The sequence below is a fragment of the Electrophorus electricus genome, chromosome 13 (assembly GCF_041902795.1).
Source record: "Electrophorus electricus isolate QZ-2024a chromosome 13, ASM4190279v1, whole genome shotgun sequence".
Classification (NCBI taxonomy): Eukaryota; Metazoa; Chordata; class Actinopteri; order Gymnotiformes; family Gymnotidae; genus Electrophorus; species Electrophorus electricus.
In genome coordinates, this window is record NC_137509.1 from 13834144 (window position 1) to 13856080 (window position 21937).

The 21937-nt window shown below is 44.7% G+C and overlaps 2 protein-coding genes across 11 annotated transcripts in view; one reads left to right on the forward strand and one right to left on the reverse strand.

Annotated features, from left to right (window-relative positions):
- Window positions 1-10127, reverse strand: part of focad (focadhesin) — a 30412-nt gene extending 20285 nt beyond the window's left edge. For 3 of the 9 annotated variants that reach the window (XM_035536700.2, XM_081694636.1, XM_081694642.1), the window contains exons 1-11: window positions 10002-10119; window positions 8618-8702; window positions 8241-8315; window positions 7785-7939; window positions 5921-6019; window positions 3529-3630; window positions 2954-3167; window positions 2483-2689; window positions 1858-1945; window positions 1379-1569; window positions 845-1105 (exon numbers count right to left, since the gene is read on the reverse strand). In XM_035536700.2, coding sequence (XP_035392593.1) covers window positions 845-1105; window positions 1379-1569; window positions 1858-1945; window positions 2483-2689; window positions 2954-3167; window positions 3529-3630; window positions 5921-6019; window positions 7785-7939; window positions 8241-8315; window positions 8618-8674 — 1449 coding nt within the window. In that variant the 5' untranslated portion in view covers window positions 8675-8702; window positions 10002-10119. Of the gene's footprint in view, window positions 1-844; window positions 1106-1378; window positions 1611-1857; window positions 1946-2482; window positions 2690-2953; window positions 3168-3528; window positions 3631-5920; window positions 6020-7784; window positions 7940-8240; window positions 8316-8617; window positions 8703-9047; window positions 9258-9508; window positions 9596-9839; window positions 9932-10001 lie in introns of those variants that run through there. The other 6 variants (XM_081694639.1, XM_081694640.1, XM_081694641.1 and 3 more) reach the window with 6 other exon arrangements.
- Window positions 10128-12491: 2364 nt separating this feature from the next.
- Window positions 12492-21937, forward strand: part of mllt3 (MLLT3 super elongation complex subunit) — a 31238-nt gene continuing 21792 nt past the window's right edge. Inside the window, exons 1-2 of one of the 2 annotated variants that reach the window (XM_081694994.1) lie at window positions 12492-12630; window positions 13117-13297. In XM_081694994.1, coding sequence (XP_081551120.1) covers window positions 12619-12630; window positions 13117-13297 — 193 coding nt within the window. In that variant the 5' untranslated portion in view covers window positions 12492-12618. The remainder of the gene's footprint in view (window positions 12631-13116; window positions 13298-21937) is intronic. The other variant, XM_027017203.3, reaches the window with a different exon arrangement.

The following is a 21937-nucleotide window of genomic DNA, read 5'->3' on the forward strand; positions in this document are numbered from 1 at the left end:
ACATGCGCAGGTTCACCCGCCCCACATGTGGTTAGAAACTGTTCATGGATGAACGGGATAGTTATAGTTATAACCTCTAGTTATGACGCTTATAAAATGCTTAGAAAACTCGCCTCCAAGATTGGTGCTTCGTATAAAGAAGAGGACGTAGATGTCGTAATGGTACACCGCTTCACGCTAAAGCATGCGCGTTAAAACAGCATGACAAAAAAGCTCACAGCGCCGGCCTGCCAGCCACGGCCATGTTTCACACCATCATAAAAGCACCAGCGGTTTACGCCGCATCTCGGCGTGGCCCGCTCTGAATTTCTCTCTCTCCCTGTCAGCCTGGCCAATAAGCGAAGAAATACGGGACCGGACGGGAATTCATTAATGAGTGACAGGAGGAGGCTGTGACTTCCATCCACCCGTACCGCGCATGGCTCCCGTTTCTCAGCCGTCACTGTGTTGCCTAGCAACACTGGCATCTGAATGCATAATGGGTAGCAAGGGGAGAGTGTTTATAAAAATGTTTTTTTTTTAATACAATAAAATAAATAAATAAAAAAGGGGAAGGGATGACTCTGGGTACAATTTCAATTCAAATGCCACCTGCATTTGCTTAGCAATAGGTAGCAGTTCTTTAGGACTTCCCATGGACCAGGTGCCACAGTAGCTCCCAACGTTATTCAGCTGCAAAAGGATTAAATACAATTTTTTTTAAAAAAGGCCTGCAGACCCTGAAAATTGATTATTCTGCCCACCGGCGGAGCAGCGGCACTGGTTTCTGATCCAAACCTTCATGCATAACAGCTCCAAAGAAACCCACCCCGCCAGTCACAGCTCCAGCCGAATGGACCCTCACCTGGGCAGGGTCGGCCTCGGCCAGGCCGGCCGCCGTGTTCAGTGCCAGCCTGCAGAGGTCCCCGTCGCTGCTTGCGATGAGGTGGGAGACCAGGAGCAGGAGCGTGTCGGGAAGGCGCTCGCAGGACGGAAGCACCGACCGGACAGAGTGGAGCCACTCGGCGGAGGCCGTGGGGTGGGCCGAGAGGCGGTGAAGCACAGCAGAGGCCGCCTGGAGCTCACTGTACCACGGGCTGAGAGGCAGCGCTAGCTGCGTGGGCTTCTGCGGAGGGGAGGGACAAACCAGCCTAAACCTCGAAAAAAAGGCACAATCTAGAACGTTCTGTTCTCAACCCAAGGCCTTTTTAGGTTCTTTCCATAATCTAGAGGTTTCGAGGGTTGTTCTCTGAAGACGGAGCTCTATCATTTATATCATATAATTATATAAAGAGTCTAGCATATAAGTCATTATTTGCATCTTTATATTAAAGCTCAAGAAAGCTTGGCGAGCTTCACAACACCCATCCATGCTAAGTGGGTGGTTCCAACAGCGCACCTGCATCGGGGCGCATGGTTCAGCCTGGATACTCTGGAGCAGAGAGCTGGCCAGCTCCTGGCTCCTGGCCTGGGTCTGCGGCTCCATCAGGGCTTCCATCAGGGCGGAGCAGGAGAGCACATGCAGTAGCGGCATGAGGAGCAGCGAGGCACCCCAGGGAGGAGGCCCCTCGGCGGGGACAAGCTTCACCGCTGCAAGTGGGTAGGCAGAGGTGGCTCACGTAAGCAAACCACTATTTAAAAAAAAAAAAAAAAAAAAAAAAAAAAAAAAAAAAAAAGTACCAGGTCTTTGTTTCTGACTGTGTACATATTAAACAAAAAAAAGAGACCTTAAATAATAAAGTTCGGATGGTCAAAGCAATTATGTATCATATGTCATGTGTGCTTATGGGTTCTTTGGCTACAGAGGGCCTAGCGCCAAAACTTCTACATGACAGGAGGAGAGGTGTGGGCGAGCTGAGGAAGTGAGGGGCAGTTCACCGAGCTCGAGGAGGGCGCTGTGCTGTACGGCAGAGGCTCGGAGGAGGAGCAGAGAGATCCCCATGAGCACCTGCTCGGACGGCAGGTCCTATCGAGAGAGCGAGAGAGAGAGAGAGAGAGAGAGAGAGCAGTGAGACACAGATGGAGGCTTTCAGCGGTGCAGATCGGAGACTGACAATCACTCTGGGCCCGCGCGAAAGCTCGCATTTGGGCTCGTGGGGGGGGGGGGGGGGGGAGGCAGAGGCTTTGAGGAGATTAGCATCGCACAGCTAGCTCTGTTTGAGGCCCTCGCAGCTTTTACGTTACCATTCACTGTGACAAAAAACAAACCATGGAGCCTCGGGGAAACAAAGGTCCCACATCTTTGTTTGAAGAGAAACGAGTCTCTTGTCTGGTAAACTATTTATGTTGCATGTGGTTAAACATTGCTGGAAACGAATAACTGTATTTAACTGTGAAAGCATGGCAAGTTGGCCCTTGTGAAGTCTAAAGTTACACAGGCTGAATTCAAAAGCTGCAAGCTGACACCGGTCCATGCTCCTACTTAACAATGCTCCTACATAGTTGTCTATACTGACTCTGTTGCACCCATCCTCCCCAGGTGAAGCCCATGGGCGTAGCTCACCTCTCTGCACGCAGGCAGGAGCTGATGGAGGGTGTGCAGGAGAGACCTCAGCTCGCCACCCAGCTGGAGGCTGAGCTGGCAGGCACAAAGGATCTGCACGGCGAGCTGGGCCAGCTCCGCCTTCCAGCGCTCCGGGTCGCCCAGCAACGCGGCGGTCAGGGACTCGGCCAAGGAACTCAGCTCCACCAGGGCTGTGACACTGTCCACCTGCGCACCAAGGACGGGTACGCACGCACACACACACACACACACACACACACACACACACACACACAAAACAAAAAACAAACCCATTCAGCTCGGGCATTTGGCCTAAGCCTCAGACAGCGACTGTCATCCAAGATCGATCGGCCGGTAACTGATTCTTTGGGTCAGATTCAGTGTTTCCCTCAGCGGTTAATAAGCAAACTGCTAAGACCCTGCAGGATTTTTCCCCCAGTCCTTCCTGTGACAGATGGCCCCTGTGCTCACCGTCATATGCGGGAACAAGTGAACGAGGCAGCACAGGATCTCGTGTGCGACAGGCGTGTGGCGCAGGGTATTGCCCAGAGGGGCGGGGTCACGGGGATGCAGCAGCACATGGAGCAGGCCGTATCTGAGCAGGGCGTTCTCCGGCAGCCTCTGGGGCTCGCAGTACAGGTAGCGCAGGAAGGGGGCAAGCATGGAAATGTACAACGACTCATTTCTAGATAACGGAGAGAAGAGCGGAAAAGGAGCGTTAGGCCTCAGCTCTTCCCTGGCGAAGGTCTGACGATCTAAAACAAAACATGCAAACCTGTGACTGCTGTAGATATTTTTAAAAGGTCTCACCGCTCACTCAAACAGTCCTTTTGAAAGCATTCCTACATATAACGGGAACAAAAGAATGCTCCCCCTCTGAACTCTCGACTGGACAGAAGTACACGGGTCTGAGAACAGTGGGATTTTAGCCTTATTTTATTATTTTTAGCATGGAGACAGAGAGTGTGCACGTGGCGAGTTGCGCGGGACCCTTCCTCCGTCTTGCTCATGGCCTCTGTGCTGGTGGCGGGGGGGAGAACCCTTACTTGTCTGCAGCCAGCTGGATGAAGTCATCAATCTCCTGGAGCAGAGCGGGCCAGCAGTCAGGCCGGTTCTCCAAGACTGTGATGTACGGGTGAGGGCACATCCTGGGGCCAGGCGTGGGCCCACAAGTACACAAACATGCACATTGTCAAAACATCGATGCACTGTATGCAGTGAAAACATATGATACAACGATGCGCATTTCCATAAATCAGAAAACCAATCACAGTATTATATAAATTGTACCCTTTTAAACCTCTGTGATATTACTATAATCTTTTTGATATAAAAACTGTTATTTAAATACTAAAAAGGTATACTTGTCATCATATTGAGGTTATTATGAATAGGCAATATATAGTTCATAAATAATTAGCCAAAGATAATTAAAGGCAAGTGCTGTTATTGGCAATAAGACCCATTATTTTCTACCACACTATTACTGCACAAAATCCACAACCAAACACAAAGAATTTCCCAATGATGGCACCCGTGTGCTTGACCTTGGGAAAGGCTGGTCACAGCCTACAGAGAACCTACGGGGAAAGACCTCCTTCTGTGTACCAGACCACGGGGCTGAGCTCACTCCGAGCACTAAAGCTGAACAGAAATGCTCCGTTATCCTCGCAGACCATCTACCAACTCCTTTATCTCCTCATCCATCATCTGGTGTTCCTCATCCAACTAGCCTAGCGTTGACATCACTGCAACCCATCCATCAAGCTCCAATTCAAGCAGACAGCCACAACACGACCTGCTTTTAGTGTCTGAAAACGGCTGGCCAATACCGTGACCTTCTCTTTGCCCTGCTTAACTGCAGGCTCACAAACGGGCCCAGGAGCTCCAAGTCGGGCAGTCTGAGACTACGCGGACCCAGCCACAGGGGACGTGGAGAGCTTTGCACGCAGTATTGAAAGGCAGAGGCTAGAGCAAACCTGCGGCAAATTACTGGCCTCTCCAACACTCTTCGAGTATTACCCAAGGTATTTCACGCTCAATGCAACCTCAGGCATTCTTCAAAGTGAGGGGTCAAATTCCATGAACAACCAACTTTATAAAAGCAGCTATAAAACTAGCTTTTTTTTTTTTCCTCTCTTTTTTTTTTAAAAGCCTATAAAACTAAAACAGACATATGACAGATAATAGGAAGGTTGACATCTTTGTCCCGATATGACCACACACTTTTTTGGCACATTTCTCAAAAACAAATCAAGTTCAACCACATCTATAAGCAAACATTATCTCTAACGCTTATAATTAATAATTAACAGATCATTAAACAGCCTACTAGGGGGAGAGAGGACTAGTTTGAGCGATATGCCCAGGATGTGGCGTATGGGGCCTTGTGACCTTACAACAGATTGCGTGAGGTGGCATCAGGCAGACGGGCACGCTGGGCATCACCAGAGCCTCTACATTAATCCTTAGCCCCTCCCTCACAGCCCGAGCACCAATCGCAGGCAGGCTCCAAGCTTTTCAGCCATTCATCTTCTCACCAGGTGGCATGCGAGAGAGGCCCAAGGAAAGACAGCAAAGTCTGCTGGTGAGCCAACTCTCCACGCTCACTAGTTCCAACCTACCGTTGACTCATCCAAACAGTTCTACTCTACGATGCCATCACTGGGCTCGACAGCAGCCAAAGGCCTGCCCCTCTCTAAACATTAGTTGGTAATTAAGGGACACGGACATCGAGGAATCTGCGGCTGTGTGGAAACACCGCCCCTGCCCCATCGTTAAATGTCGCCGCCTTGACATGGCAATCACCCCAAAAGCTGACGTCGCAAAGCCTGATACTTTTTGTAGGTTACTCGAATGCTGGGAAATGGACATGATGGAGCCCTCATGCATCTAAATTAAATCGATGAAAGACCTTTAAGACTCATCAGCATTGAGTGATTTCACCAAAAGACACCAAATTACACATTTATCACTACTAATGAGACAACCATCCCCAAGGGGTTGATCATATTAGGAAGACAATTTATGGGCAATAACTCATGAAGACATGTGACCTCTCTTGATTGCAGGGAGGGTTGGCAGGTCTGTCCCAACATGTAATTTTCTTCCATACAGATGGGTAATCAGTGTTCCACTTCGGTGCTTTTTTTTCTGATTAGTGTGGCATTTCTAAAAACCTAAACTCAGCATATTTGGGTTTTTGGGAGAAGCTTTACAAGATTAAAAACTCACTAAACTCTCAAGTCTCATGGTTTATTAACGCATGAAAGACAACTAAAGCTTCTGAAGTCTTTGCCAAAAACATTGAATGACCTCACCGTTTCCACTTCGAACCCCCCCCCCCCACGGTATGTCTTGAAAGACACCGTCAGCTCTACAGCAGATGCTAAGGTAGATGTACCATATCTAACCTGAAGGAATGTGGACAACCCTTACCTGATGGAGTATGGGCAAGTGAAGTGGCTCCTTCTATCTCTCTGACTCGCCTGGATCTGTAGCAACCTCCCAACCACCTTTATCAGTCCTTGGACACTCCTGCCCACGATACACCAGAAGCCAAAGAGAAATGCAATTTATATGTGCCTCCGTTAAACAAATCCAACTAAGCACTGCTCCATGCTACATTGAGTGCCTCTATGTCCAAAGCATGTTTCAAGACAGCAGACAGTTTTAAATACAATATCCTCCATCCAGTCTGGGCAGTTCATAAAATCTTATATCATTAAGCATTTATTTGACTATTGCTAATACTATTATTGTTATGAGTGTCTCTTATATTTCATACAATTGTACATATACACTTGTCTAAAACTCAGTAGAAGTATATGGAGATATTGTTTTAGGCAGTGGAAGACCATACTCCTGTTTCTGGACAGGGTGTAGGATGAGGTCTTATCATACATTATAAATCACACTAGTGGGGACAGCATAGTCTGGGCTTCCTTTCATATTCCCCCAACCCTCAAATCCTACACTCATCTCTCGCTGGGCCTATGCAACCTCTCTCGCTCTGGGTTTGATTACTCTATATTTTACTGAGGGGGAAGCCATAATTCCACGCTGACAGAAAATTCATCTGCATCTCGGCTTTCATCTCGGCTATTTCCGTGCATCTGCGAGGACCTCTGCGTGACCAGAGGTAACAGCCTTGAGCCTGAGTTTGTGCGCCGCACGGCTGAAACTAAGAGGGTCACCGATGTGCTCTCGCCTGCAAACTCAAAGCCGTCTGGGAGCGGAAACCATCTGCTTTCTTGGGACGGCACTCTAGAGCTCTAGAGGTAAAGGCGGCTAAAATTAAGCCTAAAGCACAATCTGACCTTACGCTGTGGCGTGTTCGAAACTGGAATGTGCAGCACTTTAACTCAGCTTCTCTGAAGTGCCCCCCCGAGAGTACCCCCAAAGCAGTGAAGGGAAAAACAACATTTGTGAAATTTTGAAATATTGCTGCAATTATGCTGAAAATGAGGGCCATCTGCTTGGCACGCCTCTAGTCTTCCATACACGCGAAGCGGCAGCTTTGCCATTAGACAGCGGCCACGTTCTCATCCTTCACATGGCACTCGGTCACACCGCGATGGAAGAGGGAGGTGCTGCGTGGGTAGCCACCCTCAATTAACACGGCAAGCCGTCCGGCTGCGTGCCGGCACGCGCCAAATGAACCTGAGGGCGGAAGAACAAGGGGGACGTCTGCACTTAAGGCACCGCGTCCGACGTATGAGGGTTCAACTCCAGAGGTGGGAACGAGTCATGCCGGCTCATAATCACTTTGGCATGCGAGATCCCCTCAGATGAACAAACCTGAACCAGGGATTTGGTTTGATCCTTTCACACTACTGTGGAATGGCAGATTGTGACATTTCAAATCAATTTGCCAGTCTGCTCAGTCAAAACGAGTATTTTGCGCTCAAGTAATTTCATGTAACTTGTAGGAATGGATCAGTTCTTATGCTTCAAGTAAGGAACTGAGAAGTATCCCAAGAGATGGATAGTTTACCTCTGGACCCAGCCGGATCGGGGCGGGGGGAGAGATCCATCAGTGCTATACAGGTTGGTCAAATACATGACAGTGCTCACCAATTAGCATTAGTGTACAGCAGAGCAAACCACATGGCCTCCATCTGCAGCACTTATACCAAAAAACTTTAAGGCATGGCAGAATGCCACAGAGGAGTACATGAAACCAATGGTTTCCAATGGAAACCAAAAAAAAAAAGGGAACACCCTCCTGTAAACTGTTTTTCTCCCCTCAGTGCCTGTGTATGTGTGAGTAGACGTGCACTGGGAGACTGGACGTGGGTACCTTGCAGAGGGCAGCATGTTGAGGATGCTGTTGAGCACATGTTGCAGGTCAGCGTGGCCCTGCTCCACCAGCAGCACAAGGGCGCTGCAGCAGGCCGAACGCACCACTCCGCTCTCGCTGTCACACTGCTCCCACAGGGCGTCCAGGGCGGGGCCCTGCCACGCCCAACCACAACGAACATTGTGGACCAGCGCAAGCGCACAAACGCACACATCCCCAAAGCAGCTATTGCAGCAGTAATTTACATTGCAGATTTACATTGCAAATTTACACTGCAGCAGTAATTTACATTGGCTAAAATTTGTTTCGATTTTATATATCATCTATTTTTTTAGAATCACAAAAACTTGATCGATGATAAATACAAAAACTCACAGGTCAGTTTGAGAAAACCATATTCGATATTGAAGCACAAGATGAAAGCTAGATTTTTGTCATGCTGAACACAGAGCTCACCTGTGTAGTGGACTCAGAGATCTTCTCATTCTGGCCTTTCTCCTTCAACACTGCGGCGACCAGACTCCTCACAGCCTACAGGCATAGAATTACTGCAGCCATTATGGAAAGTCCCAAAACCCTTTTTGAATTCAAATCCCAGACTGTATGTCTAACAGCAATTATTTAGGTTAAGTTTCCATCATCGGGAAAGAAGATACAAAGGTACCGTGAGACTAAGGGCAAAGTAGTAACTGTCTGCTATAACCCAAAAGATTTGAGCAGCATGCCAGTCTGCTTAAATTCACAGATACATGAAGAAAACTGTTTGTAAGTGTGTAACTGCTTGTAAGCAATGGAAACAAAGACCCTCATAAATGGGATAACTGAAACTTTACCTGGGCTTGGATGAGAGAGCTGGGGAACTCAAACCTCTTCTTCAAAGCTTCGTTCATCTTTTCAGATCACTGTAGATGGTCCATACTTGTATATGCAAATAAATAACAAAATATGAGCCACACACAAATAAATTATGTAATATAGGTGTGAATGCTAAATTACCATTGTTTTTCCTAAGGAATAAACGAGCAACATCCAGCACTTTGTAGAGAAAGTAGTTTTTCATCTACACAAAAGTTTTCCAAGACCAAAAAGAGGTACGTATAGATTTGCTATTCAATCTTTTTTGCAGTTCAGCGAAAGCTTTTACCCTCCGGAGTAAAAGACCACAAGTCTCTGAAATACAGCATGGAAATGCAACATGGAAATGGCAGGCATGCCTTTTTAATCAGGGTCCTTTAGTCAAAACGACAGCGTCCATTTGCTGACCTGTCGGGCTTTCTCGCTGGTGAATGACAATGCACGAGTCACGAGCGTACCAACTGTTGTCTGACTGACACAGACTTCTGGCAGTGGGTGATGCAGGCAGGTATTCAAAGATGGGGAACACGAGAGTGGTGATGGAAGCCCCACTGACGCAGCCACACCCTCTCCAATCTGACAGGCCAACACAGTGGCTCCGTGCTTCACAGCTTGACCCTTAGTGGCATCATTACATACGCAAAGACACCAGTGCCTTTTACACAGGAAATCAGATAGGCTTTGATACAAACTTAGTTAAAAAGACTTTAAACATGATCAAATGTCAAAGAGGCCTGACTCTAGCTCACCACGACACTAAGACTTTAGCAAAACACCCATTTTCTGTAGATATTAACATAATTGTAGCACAACGTGTTTAGGAAAACACCCGTGTGTTACTATATTTGGAGCTGATTAATTTGACTAACTTGCTCTCATTTGTGGAAATGATGAGAAGACACAGTGAGGCCATCATGGTGAGCTAGGAAACCGGTCACCATAAGTGCTGCGGACTTCTAGAAGATTTTAGAGCAAGTATCTAAATGCCAAGTGCATGAGTAACGTTGCAGATTTCACTCAGACCTTGAAAACACAGCGGTTGTCAGCAATGAACATAAAACACAAAAGCGTAAACAGTGCACTCAGCTTTGAACTGCTTACACGGAAACTGCCTGTGTTCCGAAAATAATGCAACATTGTCAGTGACTATTCGAGCTTGGGCATGCTGCAAATTCGGTTGTTTCGGCTTTGTAACTCTACATTTTAGCAAGAAACACAGCGGCCGTAGGCGAGTGCCACCATAACGAGCTCGGTGGACGACGTGGCCAGCCAGTTTCCTCCACGTCTCAGAGCTGCAATGCGGTATAAAACGAGAGGCAATTGTTGAAAGGTAATTGTAGTCACATCGCAAGGCATACATACATGAAATTGGAATGACTTGAAGCTGAACACTCTTACCAGCACTAGTAACCACTGTTAGCCAGTAAGCTAGCTGTCTAACTTTCCTGCTCCTCCAACTCAAAGCTGTCCCTGCCACATGTTTCTACGGCAAGCGAGAAGTACCACGGACAGTAAGAAAGCGATTTATAAAAGGGTACCGCTTCAAATAAGTCCCCAAAACGTTTGTTTGGTAGGATTTGTTTTATGTTTATAATCGGTCTTTTGTTTTTGAGACACAAATGATAACAAATGTGTATCATAATGTGAAACGCCTTTCTAAACGTATGACAAAATGATTTCATAGGGCTTTCGTCCCTCACCTATCACTTATAATCACCTATGTTATAATCACCTATGTTCAATATGGGCATAAAATTTAAAAACGCAGTTTTTGTGGAGTAGTTCCACTGTAAAGAGCATCTTAAAAAGTTTATTTAAATAAACAGATAGATAGATAGATAGATAGATAGATAGATAGATAGATAGATAGATAGATAGATAGATAGATCTAAATATAAATAGGGAATGTCTGCCCATTACAAACATAATAAGAATATAATAATAACCCCCTTACACGCTTTTCTTCTGTGCTTTTATTTATTGTGTATGATATTGTGATAAAGACGCTGCTGTGTGTGTTTAATATGGACTTTTAAACAAAAGAGTTATTACTGGTCCATTTCAACAGAATATTTGCCAACTAAAAGGCATCTGGATTTGGGTGATGCTGTATAATGTAAAAAAAAAATAAAATAAAATAAAACAGAGCACCGTGTCAGTTTACACATATTTTGTGGACGTGTCTGGTGGAAATGAAAAAGGTCATCATTTTCTAAAGTCAGTGAATCCAGTGTTGTAATATTTCTGTGGCAATTTGATTTGGCAGAAGAAAACTGTGTATTGGATTTACAACAATTTCCCCAGTTTATTTGTGGTGATGCACAAAGAAGCAATGGGAGCTGATTTACTCAATGTGATGACAGCTTGAATAGCTATAGATACTTAAGATATTAGGCCATAAATACACTGATATGCATTGTTTGTCTCCTCATTTGAATATATGTATTTACAAAGCCATGAAGCTTTTAATAGACTCCGCACTTTGAACATATTTTAAGTTCATACGTGAGGAGCTGGACAAACACTATTCTCTCTCTCTTCTGAGAGGTGATATAGGACGGGTATGGGGCATGCGCTTGTGGTCTGATTTGCAGCACACTTTTGTAGAAGCAGGGGTTGTGGCAACTATGGCCCAGGAACGAGATGTCATAAAGGCTGAATTAAATTTGCAGTGGTAACCTTATGTACAAGATGGCAGAGTTCAACTCTAAAATTTTAAATCTTGTTTTTTAATGTCATGAAGGCACATCAACTAATAAAGTACAAAGTGTTATTACCAGCTGATTTATATATATATATATATATATATATATATATATATATATATATATATATATAGAGAGAGAGAGAGAGAGAGAGAGAGAGAGAGAGAGAGAGAGAATTTCTTTTGTGTTGTGCTGCTCTGCTGACTTGTCACACTCTGTCACCATCCGATCCGAGTAAGGCTTAAAGCGACAGCTGCCTGACCCAAAATCCTAAAATCTTGACCAGCAGAAGCGCCTACAGTGAACATATGAAATATTTCTCCATGTTCCTTTAGCAGTGCTCTGTCCTTTACTCAACTTTCAGTGGATTCGTTTGTACTAGGAGCCGTCAGTTACAAATGTATTTGCTGGTGAAATATATATGTTTATTCCCTTCTGCGTAGTCTTGTAAATCATGGCTATGAGGATTATCACGTCTGAACTGAAAGTAACTCCAGTGCCCCCCACCACTAGAGAAAAGCTTGTTCGGAACTCAGAGTGACTTGAACCTTGACTTGCCAATTTCCCTAACCAAGATATATTACTCGTTATTTTATTTTTATTTTTTATTTGCGCCTCCATGAATGCTGTTAACAAAGCACATCAATCTCAAACTGCTGTCTTCACTCGATTTTGCTCTGAACTTAGATGAAACATTTCGAGGATCGAGGACGCTGAAATGTGGATGCGCTGCGCATATTCTACGTAAAGCAACATAGGCGGTTCGAGCGTTCAGTCGCACAGCCACGTCGTGCTCCTGATGAAAAAAAAAAGTGAATCGAAAGGTAAAGATGTCGTTTTTTATTGAGGTGAAATACTACCACTCGCAATGTCCAAATGCAATGGTTTCACCTCTTTGTCCAATTCAGCCGTGCTTCGGCGATGTCAGTAGTCCGGTGTTCATTTCACGCACCAAGTGTTTTTAGCAAGTCGTCTTGGCGATCGTTCAGCCCGGTCAGCACGAGCGTGTTACGGTGCGGTTTCTGATAGGGTTAAAACCCAGCCTGGACGTGCACGCGCTTGCGCTCCCGACGGCTCGTGCTGTCCGCCGCACCGCGTGCGCTTCCGAGTCCACGCGCGGCGACGGCGCATGCGTCTCACTTCACTCCTCGAGCCTTTGAAACTCGCGTAGGGCTCAATTAAGAGACCATGTCCGCCATCGGCCGTCTGCAGTCTTTGGTCTCCTTATTTAAAGCAAATTCTCCATGAAATAGCATTATCCCGTGGCCTCGAGGATGGCCAGTTCGGTGAGTAGGCTGAAATGTCGTTGTGTTCGGATCTCGTGCTTTAAACGCTGCTTTTCTTCTCCCTCTAAAAAAACAAAAAGGCCGAGAATTTCCAGCCATATTTCCAGCGATATTCAAGTACAGTAGAAATAGTTGAGCCTAGAGACGCGTCTAGAATTTTGTATATTGCACACCCATGGACATGTTTGCCAGAGTAATGCATCTGAAAGGTATAAAACTGAATTGGTTGCATTTTAATAAAAATTGTCATAAACGTTTTGTGAGCGGTGTGCACTAAATGCTCGGCTACATGCCCCCTTTTTCTTAAAAAAAATAAAAGTGCAAAGGTGCGGATGTTTATTCATACTACTTAGCCTCTCTGTTATTTTAAGAATCGACATGTCCGACTTGATCGTGTAGAAGTAGAAAATGATTCCGAACTACTTTTTATTTTCCTTTTTTACGCGTGATTTGCTGTGGTATCAACTGGATATTCTGCTGTTACAGGGTGCCGTTCAGGTTAAACTAGAACTCGGTCACCGTGCCCAGGTTCGAAAGAAACCCACCGTAGAAGGTTTTACGCACGACTGGATGGTGTTTGTCCGTGGACCAGAGCACAGCAACATCCAGCACTTTGTAGAGAAAGTAGTTTTTCATCTACACGAAAGTTTTCCAAGACCAAAAAGAGGTACGTAAAGAATTGCTATTAACATTAAGACTAGACTAAGCGGAATAAAAACTAGCGATGTTGTTAATTGTTTTATTATTGTTATATTTGGAGCTTGCCGCGTGGTTGAAAGTGATGTGTGAGTCTTGGCAACATGCGTGCTCAATGCAGTTTTGCACTATGCGATTCTTCGGGGAAAAGTATGAGAATAAGATGAACCGAGTTCAACATAGTGGGCTGAATGGGTGGTGGAGCGCCTTGCAAGACGGAAGGGATCAATGAAAATATTTGATGGTTTGAAGCAGTCTACCCGGTTCTTTGCCGGTAGTGCGTTTTGAGTTTGCTCGGACGTGACAAGTGCTGGGCGAAATGCCAGCCAGAGCCTGGGAGAGGGTCTGTCATGCACTAATTACACGCGACTCGGATTGCAGACGAGCATTCGTAGCTTATTGAGAACAGTTGTGAGATTGTGCTTGTTTGAGTACGCTTTGCTGTTTCATACAGATTCCTCACGCTGCCTAGACGTCTCTGGGAGGAATCGCAAATACATAAGCATGAAAATATGATTATATTATGCAGTTGGCATGACAACAGGAGATGGATATTTTTTTATAGGTGAAGACCAAACAAGGAAGGGTAGGATTGTGCTCGTTTCTTGCTGTGGGTACAGTTAAAGCTTGTAATATTCCTTGTGAGCTGTACAATGGAGAGGACTGCATGGTTTTTGCACTAAACTACTTTGCTCAGGCAATTTTTGAGTCATCACAATGGTGCCACAGAGCTTGCTGAATTAAACAACCAAATTTGAAGTTTGTTGTGCTGCAGATCTTGGTGAATTACTTTTACCAAATGTGTATTACCAGTTCTTCATGTGAGATCTGTAACCTAGGCTTGATTTGATCTCACAGAAAAACATGGGTTTTCTTGTTCTATCAAAAGGCACTGTCTCTGTGGTGAAAATCTCCACTGTCATATTTACATACTCAAAGCATTAAAACCGAGTGTAAATCACCCAGTCCTAATTCGGAAACCACTGGAAACGTGCTGTGAAGGCCTTTGACACATGAGGTGTGCCAAATGTACGTTTGTGTTACCATCCCTCAGCCCTCCGTCTTGACAAATGTGGCAGGGGTTTCTGAAGAAGAAAGTCAGCAGGAGGATACTTGACCCATCATAAATCCTTCCTTATGACACAACCTGAAAGATTCTCCAAACCCAACCCCACCACCCCCCTTAGAAGTATACGGTATGCACCCTAATGTGTGTTTGTGCCATGACAAATTGGAAGCCAAGTACTTCCTGAGGTTTCTTGCTTCTTTTTTCCTTTTTTTTTTACTGTTGCAGAAAAGGGTCTTTTTGTTTAGGAAATGTTTAACTGATTTGACAAAGTCTGCGATCCAAAATGGGTAGAAGGACGTGGGCGTTTATGTTCAGTGAAAAGTAAATCACTGAAGTTTAGCTAAGGTCAGTCCAGATTGTAATATCTTGTGTTAACACTTATAATCAGTCAGCATGAACTTTGGATGATACCTTTAGGCTGACTTTAAGCTGTGGCTTTATAGTATCTACCAGCCAGTGCAAATCAATCTGTGATGCAGAAGCTGTTTGAAAAGACATTCTGCATCCACAGTGCTTTATAATTGCACAAGTCTTTAATTGTGGCTCTAGTCCTGTGTGACTTCCAAGTGCAGTAGATAATCCACAACAGGGCTCTTTGTGGACACTGGATACAGATAACCCGCTTTCTTAGGCAGGACAGAATTTATGGAGCCCATGTAACGTAAACAATCAGGCTTATTATTTGGGGTCCTGAGAGGCTACGGTTCCCCGGCCCCCCGGCACGAAGCTTTGATCAGGGCCAGCCAGTGTCAAGAGGAGTTGGGAGGGAAGTTGGAGGGAAACCTTGTGCACAGACAGGCATGTGTTTGACAGTTTAATACCAACAGTCTCACCAAGCTGCTCTATAAGAGAACAGCTGTAACACATACTCACTCACTCACTCACTCTTCTCTTCTTTCTCTCTGCCCCTCCCCCTCTCTGCCTCTCTCCTCTTCCAGCCTCTCCTCTTCCAAAAGTCTTTAGTCACTTCCTTTCAGTCTCTCCTTTTTTTTTCCTTTTTTTTTTTCTTTTCGGAAGCTTCGCCACTATTTGATATTACCCATCCTGCAGCTGTTCTATATTAAATGAAGTGCCTCCCTGGTTCACTTGTACTTGCATTTCTTCGAAATTGTCTATGGAGGTGGTATTCTTTTGCTTTTGTAAAATACCGAATTGACTGTTCCAAAGAAATCTTCTGGTTGGCTTTTGTCAGGCAGCATTTCATATTTTAGTATGCAGAAGAGTTTCATCGCGAATGTTCCTCGTTTCATGACAAGTATACAAGGGCAGCTCTGTACAGGGCTACAGAGCTCTTTGAGCCAGTAAAATCCCACAATTTTGGAAAATTATTGCAAAGCTAGACACATTTGAATGGAGCTGAAAGTGTGTGCCTGGCATGGAGAAAACATGCCATGATTAGTGGCCATGCTGTGTAGCCTTGGAAACCTGATATTTAGTGTTGGAAGCAGTATGGGGTAGTGGAGTGGGAAACAGGGTAACCACCTCAAAAGAAATGGACTAAAAAACAACCGCCGATTTCACCTGCAGCCTTTGACGCTGGTCTTAAAAATATAAATAATAATAATTAAAAAAAATAAATAAAATAAGGCTTGTGGCTTTTTGGTGGTCACAAGGGGCTCTCCATAATTTAGCAGCGGAACGCTGAGGTGAGTGCAGAAAGTAGTGTCTCTGTCAGCACAGAGAAGGCCTTTGGGGCTGTCACTTTAAATTTTTCACAGGTCCTGTGATTTCATTCAGTCACACAGTAAATTGGGTGCCAATCCGTACTTCTAATGTGTATGGAGTCAAGTAAAAGGATGAACACAAAGAAAGATGGATTTATAGGGCTTTATAAATGTACTGACATGTCATGTCTGCGATTTACCACTAAAGATTTCTTTCTTCATGTGATGAAAATCATGTAGACAGCCTCGATGCATCTCGTAGGATTTGATGCTGCATCATTTTATTTGAATCAAAACAATTGAAACGTGGCTTAAAATCTTTCTTCACAGCAAATTGTACATGCCATACCCGGCTCCTAAGCACCTCATCTGTTGGGGCTTAACCCAAGACTTCCCAAAATCTAACCACAGATGGAAGGAGTCATGAGCCATGAGTCAGGGACATTTGTCATCTCGAAGAAAATGCATAACTTTAGTTTTTGGTAATTTTTCTTTTACTTGGCTGGGGGTTTTTTTTTCTTCTGTGATTGACAGTTAAAAGGTACCCTGTAGAAAGTAAGTGTGTTCTAAATTTGTATGTTATGTCCACTGTGTGTTGCACTGGAACTTGCCCCTTTTCTGGTTAGACAGACAGTAGTTTGGAGTGCTGTTTGGACAGTGGCAGTCAGGCTTCAGCTTGGGTTATGAACAAATAATAGTAATATTAGATGACATGGAACAGCTTCAGGCCATGAGCGGTGTAATGTAGTTGATTAGCTGCCTAGTTGCTCAGAAGCTTTGTTTTGTTGTATTAGTGCTTGACCTAATTTTTTTGTGTGAGGTTCTGAAACAGGTGGTAATGTGTATTTGGATATTTCCTGACTGATGATCGACTAAGCATATTGTAGGGTTTAAAAAATATCAGCCAGTAATTCCTTTACAAGCCTATACAACCTGTACATTCTCAGTGTGCGTATCCAAGCTGTTAACACGTCTCTGTTTGGGGGGGGGCTTTTAAAAAATTTTTTATCTGCAAAGAATACCAAAGTAGAGCTCATGCTCTGAGCTTCTGAGTTTGTGTATGGATGGAAAATGTCACTGTGAACACATTTTTCCAATCACAATTACTGTGGAGCAGCTTGAGTCATGTGAGGCTTGTGGGAAAGTAGAATGTTTAATTGGAAAGCGGAACACATCTTATGAATTATCATAGTGTTATGAGAGCAGTTGACGCTGTAACTATTGAGCGATCATGGCCAACAGAAACCGAGATGAATTGAGCTTTAAGTCAGTAAGAGGCTGTTATGTTGGAAAAGGCCTGTTTCTCCTTATCCTCACCTTTTTTGGAGTTCGATGCGATCCAGTGTGATCACTGCTATTCCTTCCACTTATCCTGCTGTGGGCATGTGTTGGCCAGAAGCCATTGCTACCTTCTTTCGCTGTAGGAGTGGCGAGTGTTTGAGCCGTGCTGCCTGGCCATTGCTCTGGCTTGAAGTCTGCAGTTTTGTATGCACACACCAGATAAGGTAAAGCCTGGACCGTAGCCCATAACACAAGCTCTCCTCAGGCAAAGTGTGACTTCAGTGTCGAGTAGGGCTGTGCTGTTTCCACACACACACATACACCAGAGCTCTTTCTCCTCCAGAGGAAGAAATTTATCCTTAGCAGTCAGACAAGGCCTGCTGGGTTAAATGGAAGTGTGGAGAAGTTGTACTTGGAGTTGTGGACACTAGCGGGAGATGTTTGGTACCGGCTGCAGTACGGTTTGATTCCTGATTTGATTTAATGCTGTTTAAAAGCATTTCATATCTAAAGGTGAGTGCTGTGCATGGGTTACACATCTGTTGGCTGATCCTATCTATTATCTGATTAAAAACAGATTAATCCACTTTTAATTCAGATGATCTGCTTTTTAATTTTCAGAGACTGTTCATATACAGTCCAGAAACAGATTAAGCTTGGCCTTGGATTAAATTGCGTTCTCAATGGGACATTTTTGGAGTCTGAGAAGGCATAATGTTTGCGGTAAACCAGTGTTGCAGTTGTTCTGGTAATAGGTGGACTCAAGTTACTGTGGTATTTGGGCACCAGTAGACTGTCTAATATTAATATTAAGTGTTGGATGCTTCTGAAGTCCCCCTTTCTCTGCTTTTTTGCCTAAAAGATGAGATGTATTTAAATGTCACAAATAAATGATACTCGCATGCTCCTTTTGTGGACTGTTGTGCTGCTGGGATTAATTGAATGTTTGTTTGTTTGTTCTTGTCAAGTGTGTAGTGAACAGCGATGCTTTTCCAACACCTTGAGCAGTATTAATGGCGCTCACATGCGTGGACATGTATATTATACCCACACACCAGGACACCAGCACTGCTGAAATAATTGGGTATCTGGCTGGTGATCTGTCTGAAGCAATCCATGGCACATTTCTGTCTTGCATCGTGTCTGTCATTCCTGAGCTATGTACAGAACCATTTAGGTTCATCATTTGTTTCTGTTAAGCATGTACTTTGCATTATACTGGGATGTCATGACTGTCAAATTCGCACACCCTGACTGATACCCTGTCTCCTGCAGACTGTCTAATACCAGAGTGTGAAATGATCTAGTTTTCAGTTTTTTGTTGAGTGAGACTTTGGAACTGTGAGGGCTCTCCAGTTGTCACATGTGGCTCAGTGCCAGCTTTAAAATGAAAAGCTTTTCTTCCAAAACTAATGAATGTCTTGCAAACACAATTTTGTGTGTGTGAGTGTGAGTGAAGCTTTTGTAATCTGCAGGCTTATTCCAAAACCCACCCTATACTTTCCTAATAAGGCAACCTGATGGCTCCAGTCACCTGTGAGCTACCCACCTGCTTTATAGTCCAAGCATGGAGACCACAGCAATACAGTATCCGCAGGCCATCTGTAAAGTTTTATGCGGGGTGGGGTGGTGGAGTGTTGCTCAGTGACCTCACGTTACCCAGCATTCCCCAACCCCAGCCGGACAGGCCTGTAATTGCTTGGCGTGCGTGCAGAAATCGTACCTGGTCACACAGGTGACGTGTTTAAGGGCTGAGGCTACGAGACCTCCAGGTTGTCTCCTCCGCTCGCATGAAAGAAGCTAGGGGAAAGGGAGAATGGTACAAAGGAGGGCGGGAGAGGAAGAGTGGGAGTGGGAGTGGGAATGGGAATGGAAGGGGGGGGGTGTAACTTGCAAGCAGCAGTCCAAAACAGGAACTGGACCATAAATGCCTGCTCTGCCCCCGGTTGGTGAGAGAAAGAAGATGAGGGATGGAGGAAATGGTTTATTGAAGCATGGTTTAGGAAGGCTTGATGGCTTGTCTTTCCCTCCTTCACCCTGGATTTACATGTGCCATAAAGTATTTGTGTACCCGTTTACTGCATCTTAAAACAAAAAAACGTTGTTGTCTTCTCAAATACAGTTTGATGATAATGGTGGGGTGGGAGTATAGTATTTGGGATCATTTTTTAAATTGATTTATCCTTTTTATTTTATTTTAAAATACATCTGCTTTCATATCATAAGAATGACGAGCCTTCCGATCCATTTCAATTAGTAATGCCTCAGCTTCTCAATGAATTTCGAGGGGGGGAAAAAAAAAAAGCTATAGTTTTTTTGCATTCTTTTTATTCCAGTAGAGAATGAGGAGTCCATTGATTTCATTTGACATTTTTTGGAACAATTTTTGCATCCTACCGCCCAGCTCCTAGTTTGCGATGATACTTTTGTGGGAAAATCTCTAGCCCATGCGTCAACAGGGCCAAGTCTTGGCATTACACATCCTTCATGTGTCTCCAGAGGCACTAGACATGCGCTGTTAGTTTTAAAAAGCCGGAATGAATAATTTCTCTCTCCTTTTGGTCAGGGAACTAGCAGGTTTTTCGTTCGCAGGCGTAATTTTGGCGAGTGTGTGAGGGTGAAACCCGAGCCTTGGCTCTCTGAGGGGGAGTCCTGCCGTGGCCATTGTCTGCTTGGCTGGCAGCAAGAAGCTGTTTAAATTGTCATAAATTCCACACCCCCAAAGCTCAGTGTGAAATGTCAGTCTCGGGTGATGGGAGAAGTGCTCAGAATTCAGGGTTGTTTTTTTTTTTAATATATATCCCCCTTGACAAATAAGTGGCAGCTCTTCCTGTCTGTTGCAGACCGTTTTGTACACGGTCAGTTCTCCAACTCTCTTGCCTTAGTTTTAAGACCTGTGTGTCATCAATTCAAGAGAATCTGGCAGAGGTTCTGTCTACGATGGGGCTGGCAGTCAGAAAAAGGGCCTGGGATGGCGACCACCACGTTGGATTGCGGGTTGCGTGCACGACTAGTCCTTGAAGTCGCTGGACTCCCTCATGTTTTGCTTTGCGTGGCCTCGTTGGAGCCCATTTTAATAAGGCAGCCATTGAACCTAACGGAGATGGCCAAATCGATATGTAGAGATTGTGCTGCATCTGTAAGTAGGGCTTTAGTGGACAGGGGACTCGGAGAGTAGCTCTCCACTGCCGCCGCACAAGGGAAAAGGCCGCTCCCTGACCGACAGAATCAACTGTGCGTGGCACGTTTCTCCATTACTTGACCCTTGTTTGTGATGAATTTGTGATGCACTAAAGTACTTGTTCGTTCCAGTTTTGATGTCAAATATGTCTGTCTTTTGATTTACTGGAGCTGAACCACAAGTTGGACTGTACAGTATGAACATTATGCTGTATTCATATTCATTTAACGATTGCAGTATACCTTTTTAAATGTACTGAAACTTATTGGTGAAACCATAATGTGACATGTGAAAAGACTTGTGTTATGTGAACCAAAGTTATTTACTATTTTTATTTATTAGTTTATTCTTTTGTCCTGTGAAATGTTGTGCTTTCGCAAACAAAACTCCCACAGAAAAGCTTGTAATACTGATATTGCATCGAGGGGATGTGTGCTGGTCATCAGCGATTTAACAAATGATGCAGGTCTTTATGATCCTAGAACCAGTTACCTCCCCATGCCATCATCCAGTCCCATTCCTGTAGGAAGGAAAACCTCTCATGGCAACTGTAAGAAATGTTTACGAACCCTCTAGTTCTAAGGTTCCAGGCCTACACATGTTGTTGGGATTCTTCTCCTTGTAGAGGTTTTGTAAATTTTCAGTATTACTAAGGTTAAAAAAAAAAAAAAGGCTTTGGTCCCTGATTTTGTAAGTCAGTGAAGTGCTTGGTCATTTCTTTATGGTTGTGCAGATTTTGTTGGATTTAAAAAAAAAATGTTTTCTCTGAATTGGGATCACATCCAACTGTTAAACTGTTCTCGACCTTTTCCCCTATCCACACCACACTCTATCTATCTATCTTGATAAGAGCACTGCCTCTTGAAGGTGACCTTGGAAGCAGGCGGCGGTGTCACGGAAATCTTCCCGAGAGCACCCTGCCTTCTCCTGACTGGCGACTGGTCGATGACCACACCGCAGGGTGGCTAAAATACAGTCTGGCTTTTGGAAGTTCCCGCTAGCGCCTAAGCTCAGTGTCATAAGCTGAAAATTATGGCAAACGGGAAATTAAATCACCGGAACCCATCTGAGTCTGAGTGGTTGTATTGGCCGGCATTAATGGCATGATGATGAGGGGCATCGTGAAATCTTATCCATAGACTGATGGCCTTAGTATGGTGCCAATTAAAGGAAGTAGGTGCCCTGGTTTTGGTTCTTGTAAATCCTTCCCAGTCGATGCCCACAGGGCTTCTGGAAGTGGGGGCAGTGCCATGCTACATCTTACCCCATAATTGACAATTACTACAATTTGGACCTTGGTTTCAAGGTCTGCTTTGAGTTGAATAGCGAAAGAGCACTGGGAATGCCTTTCTCCTCTCTCTGTGTGGCAGGACAGTTTTCTGGACGATCACATACTCCCACCGCTGGCTCCAGCAA